Source organism: Zalophus californianus, chromosome 5 (assembly GCF_009762305.2).
Source record: "Zalophus californianus isolate mZalCal1 chromosome 5, mZalCal1.pri.v2, whole genome shotgun sequence".
NCBI lineage: Eukaryota > Metazoa > Chordata > Mammalia > Carnivora > Otariidae > Zalophus > Zalophus californianus.
Window position 1 is genome coordinate 95593395 of NC_045599.1, and position 16970 is coordinate 95610364.

General features: G+C 38.9%; 1 protein-coding gene across 1 annotated transcript in view; it reads left to right on the forward strand.

Annotated features, from left to right (window-relative positions):
* SLIT3 (slit guidance ligand 3) overlaps positions 1 to 16970 on the forward strand; it is a 594180-nt gene that overhangs the window by 46906 nt on the left and 530304 nt on the right. The window contains exon 3 of the mRNA XM_027606988.2: positions 4623 to 4694. Coding sequence (XP_027462789.1) covers positions 4623 to 4694 — 72 coding nt within the window. The remainder of the gene's footprint in view (positions 1 to 4622; positions 4695 to 16970) is intronic.

Consider the following 16970-nt stretch of genomic DNA (forward strand, 5'->3'; position numbering starts at 1 on the left):
GGCTTACCTGAGTTTCCCTGAACACCAGTGTGTGCGGACGCTAGGATCTGAATGTTGGGCCTCCAGACAGCAGATGTTTTCCCCTTGATATATTCTCCAGATGTGGCATGTCCACACTCCTCTCACCATCCTCAGGGGGAAGGTGGTGGGGGTAGAAGGGGGAGCCTCTACCCTCTGCTGAGTCTTCTGCCCTAAGCAGTCACGTGTGTGTCTAATGACTGGCAGCTCTCCTGAGATATGTGTGGGACAGAATTGAGACTGGGATGGGTTGAGGGCATTCCGTGGCTCAGTTTTAGAATAACATTTATTGAAGAGATAGAGGTGGTAAACTCCTGATTGCAGGTCATGTGACAGCTTAAAAAACAAACAGTTAACTTCTCTCTTTGTTTCCATTCCCCACCCCCCCACCCCCCCACCCCGGCATCTGTGAGAGATTTCCTTTCATAGGAGTCACCAATTTCACCTAATGCTTCATTTTCTAACCAAGTCAGAAAAGAAAACCCTCTGATTTTCTTACCATTACATCAGAAAGGCTAATAAAAATTCCAATTTCCATATCTGCTCTCTGCAAATAGAAAGTTTAAAATAATCACAAAAGATTGTATTAATATCCTCTGGATGGTCTACAAAACATTCCTTTGACTCCAGTTTATCTTTCCTTTAATTGGCACATTCTTCTTATTTTGATAAGCAACACCAAAACACTCCCCCTTCCCCCCTTTATAGACTCTAATACATTGTGTTTCATTATCTTCCTTATCAACTCAAAGACAATCCCGTTCTAGTGGCCCTTTATTACTGTGAAAGAATCTGCTAGGTGGGGTAGCTGAAATGCTTTCTCACACCAGTAAAATACCCAGACATTTAAACCATATTTTCTCCCACTCTATTCTTTTTAGCTGAGTAACCTAGACAACTATCTTTTTTGAAAAGCTTTCATCACACCTTGGCACATTCCCTGTATCTGTTTCTTATTTACAATTTATAGTGAAGCCAGAAGAGACTCAATAGTCTTGAATAATTTGAGCTTGCCACCTATTTCCATGCAGAACTATTAATACGGTGCAGGTGAATGAGCAAAAGCAGATAAAATGGAGATTGGGGAACTTTGGTCTCATCCAAAGGCAATTTTCCCCAAATAAAGTACATTCAAGGAGAAGATATAAGAATTGCCCATAACAATTCTTTCTCCCACAGGATGGGAGTAGCAAAAGATCTCTTCTGGTGTTATCAATTATATTCCCTTTCTTAGTAGTCTGTTGCAAGAACTCTGCTATGCCCACAATGTGGGAGCCAGCTTTATCACAAATGGGGTTAATAAAAGAGTTAAACTCCTCCCCAGCCATCATCACATGGGGTGATTTCTAATTCTGAGCCAGTGTTAAAACTAAAAAAATAACAATGCCAAAAGAGCTGAACACAGTCTGTCTGTCTCTAACTCAGAACAGACTCATGGACAGCCCTTCTGGTCATCCAGCCTTTCCTGGATCCCTGACCTCCTGCATCTGGTCAGTAAAATGAGAGTGACATCAGTGGCATTAGCCCAAGCTCCTGAATTGCATCTCAGCCTAGAAGTCTGGATGTAAGGTTCACAGCTTCTTCATTCATTCATTCATTCATTCATTCATTCATTCATCAGATGTTGATTATTTATTGCATCTTTAAAAGTCAGGTACTAGGCTGGTCTCTGATAGGTCTAGAAAGGGACCCTAGCTACCTTACCAGCCAGGACTCCAGCAGCAAAGAGATGACACTCACTCAGGACAAATAAGGAGAGCTAAATAAAAGAATTATTTACAAAGGTGTGGGCAAAGCTAAGAGAAACCAAGAAGACATGGTGTGGTTTCCTGGGACTAGCAACAAGGAGCCACAACAGTTCTCTGGGCCTCAAGGAGCAGTGAGAGGAAGTGGTTCTTTGAACCCACAAAGGTAGGAACTGCCTGACAGGATCTGGGGTCTTAGGTAGAGGGACACAGTCTATCTGAAGTTACTTGGCAGGGAAGGAGGTAGGAATAAATCCCCAAATATCACTCCATCCCACCATCTCATTTTCTGCTGGTGACTTCCATTGGCTTACTCAACTGGAAACTAGAGTCAGAGAAGCTTCTTGAAGTGATAAAAATTAGCCTCCCAGAGCCTGAGCAAAGTAGAGAAGGGGCAGATATCTAATATAGATATATTTGCATTTTTTGACTCCCCTTTCTGAAAGAAGGTAATAGTGTTAGATTAATTAGTACAGAACTAAAAAATTCATCATAGGAGACTGGAGTTAAACTCCTTCAGAAACCCAGCAAGAATATCACACTCAGGGGCGCCTGGGTGGCTCAGTCATTAAGCATCTGCCTTCGGCTCTGGTCATGATCCCAGGGTCCTGGGATCGAGCCCCGCATCGGGCTCCCTGCTTGGTGGGAAGCTTGCTTCTCTCTCTCCCGCTCATCCTGCTTATGTTCCCTCTCTCGCTGTGACTCTCTTTGTCAATTGAATAAAATCTTAAAAAAAAAAAAAAAAGAATATCACAGTCACTCTAGGGTTGCTCCTTGTTATAATTAGGAACTTAACAATAACAAACACTGTGATGGATTGACTGATAGTAAAAACCCAGCTCAACAAATCCCTAGTCACTAATATTGAACTGGTTCCCTGTTTAGCGAGATGTGCTAGCGTGAGTCTGTTGCCATTCCAAGGCCTTCCTTGCCATATGGCAGAATAGAGAGAAAGACAGGGGAAGGAAAAAAGAACATTTATTAAGCCTCTAACTGTACTCCAGATCCTGGACTAGATAATTTACACACTCTCTTCCATTTTTATCCTCACAAGAACTTATGAGATTTTTTTTTAAATTTTACAAATAAGGAAACAGAGGCCCTGAGAGGTCGACTTCAGATAGTCCAGTGCCACACCATCTGCTGGTAAGAAAGCAGAACAGGGGTTTTTATACCAGATTTGACAAGCACACCAGACTGGGGCGTTAGAGAGTCTATCCTAGCTGGCTGTATGACTTTATCCAAATAATTTCTCCCTGGATGAGTCTCTTAGCCTCCCTACTCCATGACGTCCATATCTGTTAAGTAAGAAGCCTGTAAGGGGCCAGAGGGACATGAATGTATGAACTGGAGTGGGTGAGGACTGAGGCAGACTGAGGGGCCTGTGTGCCTTGCCTGACCCCATACTCAGTTCCCACCAATTGTTGGTATTTGGAAACACAGGAGCTGAATTTTCAAAAGGAGTTTCTTTTGTAGATATGTGTGTGTGATATTGATTTTTAATTGTTTGTGAAAAACTCACAAAAAAATGTAAAATATCATTGAACCCAAACAAAATACCCTTATCACTCTGATTGTCTGAGTCAGACACTTCTTATGTCCTAGACTAGCCTTTTCCTTGATAGAAAGTCAGTATGTTATGTAGCCCCAAGGCATCTTTAGTTTTTCATTATTCAAAAGCCTTTATTAAGTGGCTCCTGTGCTAGGCAAGTGTGGTAGGGCGAGGAGTATGATAACGAACAGAAGTTCTTACCTTCTTAGTCCCTTGGCATAGTGGGGACGATGGACTTGAAAATAAACACAAGGACCCAAGTGTTAATCCCAAGAAGTACAGGGGTTATGAAATGCCTCAGAGGTGGTGGGCAAGCAATGGATGGAATCATTTTGAAATGAAGGCCAACCTTCCTTAAAGCTGCCTTCCATCCTTCTGTTTTTCCTTCGGGTGCTCAGGGCACCTCTCCTCCTTTGTAATCCAGGGGCACCCGCAGCCCTTCTTAAACTCCAACTTCCAAGGACACCTCCTTCAAACACAACTGCATCGCCTTAAGTCTCATTCAGCCAGCAGGATTCGTCCTGGATGGAAACTGGGCAACCTCATTGCTTCTCTTCCCCCATTGTTTCCCTTAGCCTAGCTAATCCTATTTAAGCTGCCGTTGTGTGTGTGTGTGTGTGTGTGTTTTAAGTTAGGGAAACAAATGTTTCATTGTATACTCAATTCTTAGGGTATGCCACATGCTTGAAACAACCTCACTTAAGCAAAGTGTTTAGGTTTTTAATCATCTGCATGGAGGACTTTAGAGGTCAGCAGAGACTGTGACTGGATTAGCTTTTGTGACCATCACCCTCACGTTGGGAACAGCCAGGCCCCGGGTGAGGAGAGTTCCTAGTACAGGCAGTTGTCCAACAGTAGGGTCACCCTTTCTACTAGGTGACCCAGAGACAGAGTACACAGAGGAGGCCCTTTTTAATGAAGTATTTTTGCATCCTTAGAGGAGGGAGCTCCAAGGGAAGAGATGCTGAATATATGTGTGGTTTTTATAAGAAGCAGCTTTTACCTCTTCCTTTTCTGTGCAACATCCTGCAGTGCTTGGGGGGACATTTGCTGAGAACATTCTTAAAATAGAGGCATGGAAACCAATCTGTCAGGTAGAAGTGTGCAGGCGGCGAAACCCTGGTTACCGTGACACCAAGCTGGCATGTGAATTATCTTGTCCCACCAGACTGATCCCGGCTGGGGGGTGGGGGGCAGGGCAGAGTGTTGTGGGAGGGGCCGAGTGGCCCTGGCTGCCGGGCCTGAAGCCTAGCGCCAGGACCCCTGAGGCCCCTTGTCCTTGACCGCTGCTGTTTCTGTGGTTCTAGGCATCTGGAAGACAACCAGGTCAGCGTCATTGAGAGAGGCGCCTTCCAGGATCTGAAGCAGCTGGAGCGATTGTAAGTACAATACAACCTCCTTTCTTGAAAAGTCTCCTTCTTCTTCTTCTTTTTTTTTTTTTTTTTTTGGTAAATTGTCTTCATTGCGACCTTGCCAAGAAAAAGTCTCCGATGCTTAATGAAATGTTTGCTATTTTATTTAAAGCACGTTAGATACATGTTAAAGAGACACTGAGATCCTTTTAAGCTCTTTTTCTTTCTTTTATGTTTTTTAAACTCTTTTACTTTAAAAGATGCTAGAATTGGCATCTGGGGTTTATTTTTCTTCTTCCCAGGCTTGAGCTGTTGCTATTGATATCTGTACATGGGACTGGTTCTTGCCCAAGCCTCTTCCCTTTTGCCGAGGGTGGAAGCTGGCAGTCGGTTTCACTGTCATGGAGGCCGGTGTTAGATATTCGCTGTCCCCAAGCAGCCTTTGCCCCTCTAGGGAGAGGAAGGGTGGGAGAGTGGGCAGGCCCTTCAGTGGTGCCTGCATTTCCGCTGAGCATCAGCCTGTGTCAGGAAGCCCCCATGTTTCCATGAGGGAATGTGGTGCTAGGGTTTAAAAATAGGCTGCTCTTCTGACTGTCAGAGGGAGAGACGAAGAGCAGTGGGGATGGAGATGGATGGAGCTTCCCCTGGTTTTGATGATTAATGCATCTGCAGAAACCTCTTGGGTCACTCGGGTGGGGCCGCTGCTCAGGTGGTTAAGTGGGCAGCATCACCTTTCCTCAGTTAATCACACCTGGCAGCTCATAACATCTGGATATTTGCTTCCTGCCCTCTAAGTGGGGCCTGTCCCCAAGAGCACTCAGTCATGCCTGTGGGCGGCTCTCCATGTTTCCCTCCGCATCCTGGTTGGCCTGACATTTCAGCCTCTTGTCCCTGCAGTTGGGGCACAGGGCTGCGACAGCTCACTGCTCCACCAGCCTCCCTAGAAGGATCCTGCTCCATTTACCTGTCCTGTTGCCAAATCTCAGCTACAGAGATGGGCTTGGGTCAGGTGGAGGGCCTGCCACCAACGTGTTTGCTTTGTGATCTGCCATCTTTTCCCTTGGACTCATTGGATCTGGGGCGACACGAGTATTATCCAGCAAAACCCTGTACTCCCCCTGCTTTGTGTGAACCGTCTCATTTATTGCTCTCCATCTGGGTCAAAGGTCACTATGTTCTGTTGTTGGTTTAAAAATATGACATTTATTTCTTATAAGGGGAAAGAGTTCTAAAAAAAATGAATGCTGCCTCTGTTTACGCTTGTATTTTTAAGTTTCTTGAAACTTAAATTCTCCTTATTTAGACCAAGGGAAAAATAAAAGTATTTGTTGAACCTGGTTCCTTTGTATGAGGTATTAAACATTTCTATGGAAGAGTAAATATATAGTTCTTTGTGAAAAGGCCACCTCTTGCTTAGTCTTCTGATTAGAAGGGTAAATAAACTCCTGATTTATTCATTTCATGATTGTTGGGAGGGAACTAATTGATAATTGAGTACCTTGGACATGCTTGGAACTAAGCCGATGTTTTATATGCTATCTGTTGTTTTATCCCCACTAAATCCCTACGAGGTTTTATTACTCTCATTTTGCAGATGAAGAAACAGAGGCCCAGGGAGATGAAGCCAAAGAATTGTCAGGGGTTGGGGGGGGTAGCCAAGATTCAGAGCCACATCTGTCTGACATCAAAGCCCATGCCCTTTCATGCTTCTGTGCTGTGGACATTAGATGAAGTGTGATCTTTAGCAATGGCCCTGCAAATGGCCTCTCACATACCCATCTAACTCCAGGGAATATCGGTGAAATATGCTGGCGAAAAGTGCTTTTCTTTGGCTTGGTGAACACAGTGGGGACAGGCCCCACTTAGAGGGCAGAAGTACCGTGCATGTCTGCGGGACTGAGGGGCTTACAATTGCAGGGTAAACCTGGCTATTTCTTTACTTTGGCGTATTAGGAGGCTAATGCTTGCTACTGTACTCGATAAACCCGCAAATCTCATGGCTTAACACAGAAGTTTACTTCTTATTCATATCCAACCCAATAAGGGCATTCTTGGTTGCTGGGCCTCCCTCCTCCAAGGGGAGACTCAGGAACACAGGTTCTTTTCACTCCTGAGCTCTGCCATCTTTAAACCTTGGCTACCAAGGTACCAATGGGTATCTGAATCAAGCCACTGGAAGGGAAAACAGCATGAAGGATTACATATGGGAGGTTTTTATGGGCCAGACCTGGAAAGAGTACATATGACTTCCAGTATTACATACCTTGGATTAGAAATTGTTCACATGTCCACAGTAAGCTGCAGAAGAGGCTAGGAAACTTAATCAAGCTATATGCCCAGGAAATAGAGGAAGCAGAATTAGTGAACAGCTAACCAGTTTCTGATTTATACTGCAAGTGATCTAAAGAAGTACTTGGCCAGGAAGAAGAATGAAAAGTATGGGTGGCTGGACCAGCATGCACAGTTGGATGGGCCTCCTTAGTCAAGGCTTTCCAATGTCAACGAGAGAGGGTGTGTATGACATTATTCTGACGTGTTAATCTGGTGTTAGTTATCCAGTCTGTCCCCAAACAGACTGAGAGCTATAGAATGGGAAAATATAACATATTTGCTGCTAACAACTGAAGAAAGAGATGGCTGATTGTGCCATCTGCAGTGCTCACTCCTGACTTACCTTACTTGTGTCTCTGTATTTGGTAGTAGATTCATCTTTATTGATCATACTCTGAAATACAGCCTGAAAATTATATGGGTTTTGATAATTCATTTTTGAAGTATTGATTTTCATTATGAATGGGCTTTATTGATTTGATCTCTTGAGCCTGAAAGGGGAGAGAATTCTGTCCCTCAGTTGTCAAATCAGAGTTCTCTGTTCTTCCATGAAAGTGCCTCTGCTGCAGACTGAATTGCCTGCCTCTCCTCACATACAACACTGATTGCCCTTATCACAGCAGTTATCATACCATCTGTTAATTCCCTACTTGCCTATTGTCTCTCTCCAAAACCACGAGTATGTTGAAGTCAGAAATCATGTTTCATTAGGTCTTAATCTCAAAGCTTTGCACAAGGCATGATAGTAAGTACTTGTGGAATACTTATCAAATACTTAGGTTTTTGTTCTATACTAATGGTTCTGAAGTGGAACCAGTTCCCCCCACCCCCCACCCAGAGGACACTTGGAAATGTCTGGAGATATTTTTGGTTGTGACAACTGGAGTATGCTACTGGTATATAATGGGTAGAGGTCAGGAATGCTGCTAATGCACAGGACATCCTACAATGCATAGGACAGCTCCCACAACAGAAAATTATCTGGTCCAGAGTGTTAATAGTGCTGAGGTTGAGAAACTCTGCTCTTTACCTACTATGTATCAGATAGCATCATAGACACTTGACATATGCCATCTCATTTAAACCATACAACAATTTTTCAAGGTTAGAATTACTGTGTCCATGATGTGACAATATAAAATTCAAAGCATTGGCTATAAAGTATTGTTGCTAAGTATGTCTCCCCTACATCTAATTTAGCTACATTTCACTTTTGATTTCCCAAGAGTAGACAGGTTAGAGGACCAAGTTAAATGAAACCAAGAGGAACAAGTAAATCCTAAAGATGGAACATTCTATAAGACAACTGCCTTGGTCTCTTCCAAAAATCAATGTCATGAAAGAGATGGGAGTTGACTGTTGTAGATTAAAAGAAGCTTAAGATAGAAACAGTAGCAAAAAGTTGGGAGGGTCAATGGAGTTTAAATGGTCTAAGATCTTTGAATTATCCAGGAAGTGATAATAGCACTAATGTTTATATCCTTATTAAACCAAGGATGCATGTTGCAACCTGTAGGATAACCTCTAAAAAGAACAGAAAATATAATAACCTAATAGAGGGAGAAAGGACATAGAATGACACAAAGAAAAATATGGTTAATTCAAATGAGGGATAAAGGGAAAGAAAAAGGAATATAGAACAAATGAGACAAAGAGAAAACAAATAATAAGATGCTCTTAAACACAAAAATATCATAACTACTGTATATGTAAATGGATTAATCCTCCACTTAAAAGAGAGTGGATAAAAAACAAACAATAATTATATGCTTTTTACAAAGACAAACATTAAACAAGAAGATAGAGAAAAATTGCAAGTAAAAGGATAGAAAAGATACCATGAAAATACTAACCAAAAGAAGGATGGTGTGGCTTTATTACTACTACATAAAATAGATTTTTATTTTATTTTTTTAAGATTATTTATTTATTTGAGAGATAGAGCAAGTGAGCACACAGAGCTAGTGAGAGAGAACCTGAGTGGGGGGAGGAGCAGAGGGAGAGGGAGAAGCACGCTCCCCGTTGAGCAGGGAGCCTGATGCGGGGCTCGATCCCAGGACCCTGGAATCATGACCTGAGCTGAAGGCAGACGCTTAACCGCCTGAGTCACCCAGGCACCCCCATAAAATAGACTTTTTAAAAAATAACATTACTGGAGATAAAGAGGGCTATTTAAAAATGACAAAGGAATAAATACACCAGAAAGATACAAAGAATTTGTATTTGTATGTTTCTAAAAACATAGCCTGACAATACATAAAGCAAATATTGACAGGATTAAAAGGATAGACAAGTTTACATTCATAGTTAAAATACTGTTTTTGTAATTAATAGGATAAGGAGATGTAATCATTTGTAACAATCTAGACTATTATAAGTAACAATATGAAATACTATTAATAATAATGTGGAACAATATAGCAAAGTTTGCAAACCTGACCTAATTGATACCTAGAAAACACTGCAACCGGAAAAATGTAGAATAAACATTTTTTTCAAGTACATATGAAACCTTTATCAAGCACTGGTCTACAAAGCAGGTCTCAAAAATATCAAAGGGTTGAAATCATATGGAGTATTTTCTCTGGCCACAGTAGAAATATTCAAGAAGTCAATAAGAAAACAATAACTAGAAAATTTCAAAATATTTGGAAATTGAGTAATATACTTCAAAATAACGTCTGAGTCAAAGAACATACCATAGGGGAAATTGGAAAACATATTTTCTGAATGTTAATAAACACATAGTATATCACAATGTATGGATTGCAGCCAAAGCCATGCTCAGAAGAAAATGGATAGCCTTTTAAGTTATATTATTCAATTTATGATATATGTATGTGATCATATGTTTAAAAAGAAATAAGGATAAAATCTTTTTTTCTAGTTTTTTTTTTATTATGTTCATTTAGCCAACATATAATACATCATTAGTTTTTGATGTAGTATTCAACGATTCATTAGTTGCATATAACACCCAGTGCTCATCGCCACACATGCTCTCCTTAATACCCATCACCCAGATAAAATCTTGATGAAAGTACCCATCTTAAGAAGCTAGAAAAAGAACAAAAAAGTAGAAGGAAAGAAATCAGTAAGAGCAGAAGCATATGAAATAGAAACATATATATTTTAAGAACTCTGGAAAGCCAGACTTTCATTCTTGACATAATAAAACTACAAAAACTAGCAGGACTGATCAGAAAACAAAAAAGAAAGAAGACCAAATTGCCTATATGAAGGATAAAAAGGAGGACATATCTATGGATTTTACACATTAAAGTGATAATAAGAGTAGATTTTGAAGAACGTTAGTTCAATGATTTTAAAGATTAAGTGGAATTTAAAACTGAGGCAAGGAGGGGTAGAAAATCTGTATAGTCCTATATCTATTAAAGAAATTAAATCTTTAATTAAAACATTCCACCAAACAATCTAGACTCAGATGGCTTCGCTAGTGAATTCTACCAAAGTTTTAAGGAGCCAATAATATCAATTTAACATAAATTCATTCTACAAAAAGAATAGACATTTGTCATTTGGACAATATAATTTTCATAGCAAAATCCAACAAGAACATTTCAAAAAAATATAAACCAACATATTTCATGAATATTTATATGAATTTTCTAACAAAATATTAGCAAAGTGAATTTAGTAGTACATGAAAAGGATATATTACAACCAAGTTTGGATTATTCAAGGAAGATCAGGTTGGTTTAATATTTGAAAATCCTCTCCCAAATTAAAAAATGCTGAACAACTAGGATAGCAAAACCAAAGACATATACAACATCCATAATAAAAGTAGTTGACAAAGTATCTTAGTAAACCCCTAAGTATGCAGCAAAAAAAACAACTGATGGTTACAAGACTGTTGTATTATCTCATCTGTGTGGGACAAAGCAGAGGGAAGCCCTCTGAAATTCTTATGACTCTGAGAACAGGAGATCGCTTAAATAACCAGGATGTACTCATTGGAAAACACAGTGGCCAACCTGAGAAAAGCCGCCAAAAATGGAAGGGAGTTTGGATTAGATCCAATTCATGGTAAGTACAAAAAAACCATGATGTGATAATGACTGATAGTACTTGGAGTATTCCAAGCCCTATAAATTCTTCAAACTAACAAAAACAGGGCTCTTTTTCAAAGAAAGGCCTAGCATTGATAAGAAACTCCTGAGTATAGTTGATCAGAACAGGAACAACAGTAGAAATGAAAAGAGAACTTCTTGATGAAAAGTGAGAAAACACCAGAAGAGTTAGATCTTAGAAAATCCAAGGCCATGTTTTTCATTAGTTTGTGCAAAAGAAAAAACAAGGATGAACTTTAGACTCTTGAAGCTAAGAAAGCTATCACTTCCCACCCCTCCCTCATAAAACTATAGGAATTTCTTTCATTTAAGAAATAAGCAACCAAAAAGATTATGGTTGAAGCACATACAACGTGTTTTTTCATAAGAAAAATAAAAAAATAGTAAGAGGTACAATAACCCTTCTAGAAACAATGAAAACATGCAAGAGAGAGATGAAACAATGAAAACATGCAAAACAGATGAAAACTATAACAGAATAGTTCAAAACTAGCCACACAAATTTAAGGTCTTATAAACTATAAAAGTACAACATAAATTTGAATTTTAAAAATTCAGAAATTAGATGATGAGAGAAAAATAGAATGTGGAAGGAGGGATGAAGAACTCAGGGAAAAATTTTGAAATACAAGAACTAATTTCAAAATATATACTGTCAATTTTGAAGAAGAATGAACTTGGAAGAATCACACTATCCAATTTTAAGACCTGCTATAAAGCTACAGTAATCAAGACAGGATGGCATTGGTGAAATAACAGACATATGAATTAACAGAACAGAATAAAAAAAAAAAAAGAAACAGACCCATTCAAAGATAGTTAACTGACTTTTGACAAAAGTGCAAAGATAATTCAATGGAGAAAGAATAGTCTTTTCAACAATGGTACTGGGACAATTGGATGTTCATATGTAGAAATTGAACCTAGGCATAAACCTTAACATCTTACACAGAATTTAACTCAAAAGTGGATCATAGACCTGAATGTGAAATGTAAAACTGTTAAACTTCTAAGAGAGACAAGAGAAAAAATTACATGACCTTGGTTTTGGGAATGCGTTTCTCAATATAACAACAAAAACATGATCCACAAAAGAAAAAAAAATTGATCAATTAAACTTTATTGAAATTAAAAATTTCTGCTCCACAAAGGGCACTGTTAGGAGAATGAAATGTCACAGACTGGAAGAAAATTTTTGCAAAATGCAAAATGGGGGTGGAGGGGCTTAGGATGGTGAAATTATGCTGTATGATACTGAAATAGTGAATATATGACATTTGCATTGATAAAAGCCCATAGAATTTTATAGCATACAGGGTGAACCTTAGTGCATGAACATTCTTTAAAAAAAAAAGATTTTATTTATTTATTTGAGAGAGAGAGTGTGAGAGAAAGCACGAGAGTGGGGAGGGTCAAAGGGAGAAGCAGACTCCCTGCCGAGCAGAGAGCCTGACATGGGACTCGATCCTGGGACTCCAGGATCATGACCTAGGCCAAAGACAGACACCCAACCAACTGAGCCACCCAGGCACCTGCATGAACATTTCTAAAAATTATTTAGAAAATTGGAGGATCCCAAGATGGAATACAGACTGTGATGAATGTATGAATCAACCTCTTGAAGGTGATGGGGGAAAGGTGCTGACCTAAGTAGATTTGGAAATCAATCTATGAGACAAAAGGCAAAAGGAATCACACATAAGAACTGTACTGTAGTTAACAAAGTTGTTTCCCATAGGAGTATGAGTTAACAATTCTGAAGTCACTGTATACATGTGTATTGGAATTGAACAATGGATGGTGGATGGTAGAGACAGGTTTCTTGTTGCTGAAATGGGTGGTTACAGATAGGCAGTGAAGAAAACTATAATCCTTGTGTCAACAGATTAGAGTTGGAGACATCAGTATAAACAAATGTTTAGCCTAATATAGATATGTTCACTTAATATATACAGATGGATATATACATAGAAATATATTGGCATGTAAAGATACATGTTTGTACACACATATTTCCTTGCTTTATTAGTACAAGAGCCTAGAAGTGATGACACCACAATAGCAATGAGCACACCTGGTGCCCAGATCTTGGTTTCTAATACCATTCTCCAATAAAAGGGAGCTAAGGTTCTTGGAGAAATGGGATGATTCTAGGACTGGGCATGAGATAATTGTGCCAGAAAGGAAGTGCTCAAAACAAAACAAAACCCACAATTAGGGGATATGTTAAAAGGACATAGGAGCAAACTGAAAGGGCTCCTAATGGCCAAAGCTGAAATAATTTCAGCAATAAATAAACAAATTGGTATTGGATTATAACCAAAGTATAAAATATCCATGAGTCCCATGCTGACATAAATAAATGATTGGACAAATAAATGAATGGGGAGAGGAGAACTCTCTCATGCAGAAAAATTCTAAGTGATTTATGTAGATTTTCTGCCCTTAAGGAGGTGGAGCATAACTCTCCACTCCTTAAATGTAGGCTTTGCATGGTGATTTCCGTCAAAGAGTACTGTATGAAAAGGGGAGGGCAAAGCATAGAAATTTCACAGTGGAGAAATATGACATACACTACTACCTCAGCTAGATGATCAAGGCCAATATCCAAAGTGCTAAGTCATGTTAATAATATGTACCTTTGGTATGATGTAATGTAAATAGCACTTTACGTCTGTGATCTCTATCTCAAAAACCCATAACTACATGCTAATGAGAAAAACAACAGACAAATTCCAATGGAGGGACATTCTTAAAAACATCTGAACAGTTCTCCTCAAAACTGTCAAAAGTCGTCAAAAACAAGAGAAGTCAGTGAAATTGTTAGAGCCAAAAGGAACATAAGGAGACATGAAGACTAAATGTAATGTGGCATCCTGGATGGTATCCTCAAACAGAAAAAAAAAAAAGATACAGGTAAAAACTAAGGGAATCCGAATAAAGTATTGACTTCAGTTAATAATAATGTATCAATATTGGCTAGGTGCTCTGTACTGTCTTCCCAACTTTTATGTATATTTAAATCTATTCTACTATATAAAGTTTATTTTGAGAAAAGTTCACTATGCCAAACCCTACTTGAATTATAGATTCATAAGCAAAATAAATGTTATTGTTTTACACCAAAAATACATGCATACATGTATTTGTGTGGAATGGAATTGTGTCAGTGCTAGAGTTTTTAAGAATACAGTGGAACCCTTGCCTTCAAGCTGCTTACAGTCTACTTAGGAAGGAAAGCATGTAAACACAAACTTTTCAACATGGCAGATAGTGAACCCTTGAGAGTACAGAGGAATGACCACCTCTACTGGTAAGACCAGAGAAAGATTTACCCAGGAGGCATCACTTGAACCAAGTCTTGAAGATCAAATAGGATCTTGAGGGCAATTTGAGGGCAGATAAATGCTTTAAGAGAAAAGGAAAATGAGTAATTTTTTTCAATCAATAAGTTAATATAGATGTTAAGAGGATTTAAGAGGAAGTGATAAATGCAGAAGTCAAAGACATTCTATCACATTTATACAAATCTCTGAGGAAGAAAACTAAAGCAATTAATCTGCAAAACTCTTTGGCAGTATCATCTGCAGCTGAACATACACATACCCCATGACCCAGCAGTTCCACTCCTGGATATACATCCCATAAAAAGACCTACACAAAAATGTTCATAGGAGCACTATTTGTAATAGCCCCAAAGTGGAAACAGGCCAAATGCTCATCAGCATGAGCAAAAATAGTTTGTGGTCTATTCATATGTTGGAATAGCCTGATGGAAAATGAAAAATTACCCCAACACACACACACACGAAACTGCTGTATGTAACAACATGATAAATCTCAGAAACAGAATGAGTGACAAAAGCCAGACATAAAAGAATATATATTACCTGATTTCATTTATATAATCTTCCAAACAGGCACAACTAATCTATGGTATTACAAGTCAGGGTAGTGTTTACCCTCTCATTGGAGGGCTGTAAATGGAAGAGAGCACTAAAGCGTTTCTGGGGTGTTATCATCATCTGTTTCTGGATCTGGGTAGAGGTTTTGTGGATCTGTTCAACTAGGTGAAAATGCTTCTAGCCATAAAATATAGATTTGTGCTTTTTTCTATGTATATGTTATCCTTCAAAAAATTTTATTTTATAAGGAGACTTTAGAAACAGATATAACAACCAAATTCAGTGCCTGGCTCTTAACTAAGGCCTGGTTTGAAGAAACTAATGTGTAAAATAGAATTTTGAGACAAATGGGGAAATCTGAACGTGGATTGGGTATCATGAACTTGATGTCAAGGAATTGTTTATTAACTTTGTTAAGTGTGATAATGGTACTCTAGTTATATAGGAAAACCTTTTAATTTTTTGAGATGCATGCAGAAGTGTTTAGGAATCAAGTGTCCTGATTTCCATACTTTACCTTAAATGGTTCGATAAAGAACACAGAGTAAAACAAATACAACAAAATGAAAATAATTGTTGAATCTAAGTGGTGAGCATACAGAAGTTTAAAATATATTTTTTATTGTCTGTATGTTTCAACATTTTTTATTAAAAATTTTTAAATGTATTTTTTTAATTATCATGTACTTTTCAGAGAAAAAAATCCTGAACCTCTGAAATTAAAGCAACTTGCCATGCTGAGATTTAAATCCAGGATTATTCCGAATTCAGGTGCTAGGAAAAGAAGACATAACCGTCAGGAACTGGAATGAGATTGTGATATTGTATTATCCAATTTCCCCATTTTACAGACAAGGAAACAGGCCAGAGAGGAATTTGACTTCTATGAAATGTTAATGTAGCATGCAATGTTTAAGGAGTTGAGTTGCCTTGGTGTTAGCTCAGTTTTTCCGAAGAGCAAAACACAATGGTGTTCTTAGCTCTAAGCCAGAGTTCCCACTTACTCTTTAATTAGATGTGAAGTAAATAATTAGGTTATATATTTAAATGCGTATGTATTGCAAATATATATTTTTAAATTATTGCAAGACTTATTTTGTTCTTGGTAGGATAGAACCCTGCTTTTCCTACCAGAACTAAAATGTGTTATGTTCCTTGAGCCAATCATTTAGAGGCCAGACACTCCAAAAGCCCATGAATGTGGCTTTTTCTTCCTTTGGCCTCATTTGTATCAACATCAAACACTGACCATTGTTATTAACTCAGAATTATGGACAGGGTTTTCTTTGTGCAATTCATCGCCTGTGGTGTCTACACTTAAATTACTCTACGTCCATGAAAAAAACCCCAGTGTCTGTATGGGTGTATAGCTGCCAACACCAGAAATACCACTGTTGACAGATTTTTGATTGGTTTATGTTATTATTCCTTATTTTTTAAAAAAATGTAACTTCTGTCTTGGAATATATTCTCCATTGGTTCCTTAAGAATTGCAAGACAGTGTGAAGGGAAACCTTAAAACTAGGGAAAGGTTAGGGGAAAAAAATAAAAGCTGGAGAAAATGTTCACCACCATGTGAAGAGCCTAGAGGCCTGTGTTGGCCAGCCCTGCCTGATTCTCTCCCACCAAGCCCTTTCCTCTCTGGCTGCACTGAAGGACCAAGGCAGATGAGGAGGAGGTTGTAGGGAGACTTAAGCGTAAACACTTCAACTGTAACTGTAACTATAACTTCACAGAATGGGGGATGGGGCCATCTCCCTGCAGAACAAGACTCAGGATTATAAGCCTTGTGATGGCAGGAATTTAAGTGAATATATAGAAAGAAAGTGTAGTGAAGTAGTAAGGAATGTGGGTTCTGGTGTCCTCGCCCACACTTACTTGCTATGTGACCTTGGACAAATTAATGAGCCTCTCTTAGCCTCAGTTGCCTCATCTGTAAAATATCTATATATCGACCTCATAGGGGTTGTCGT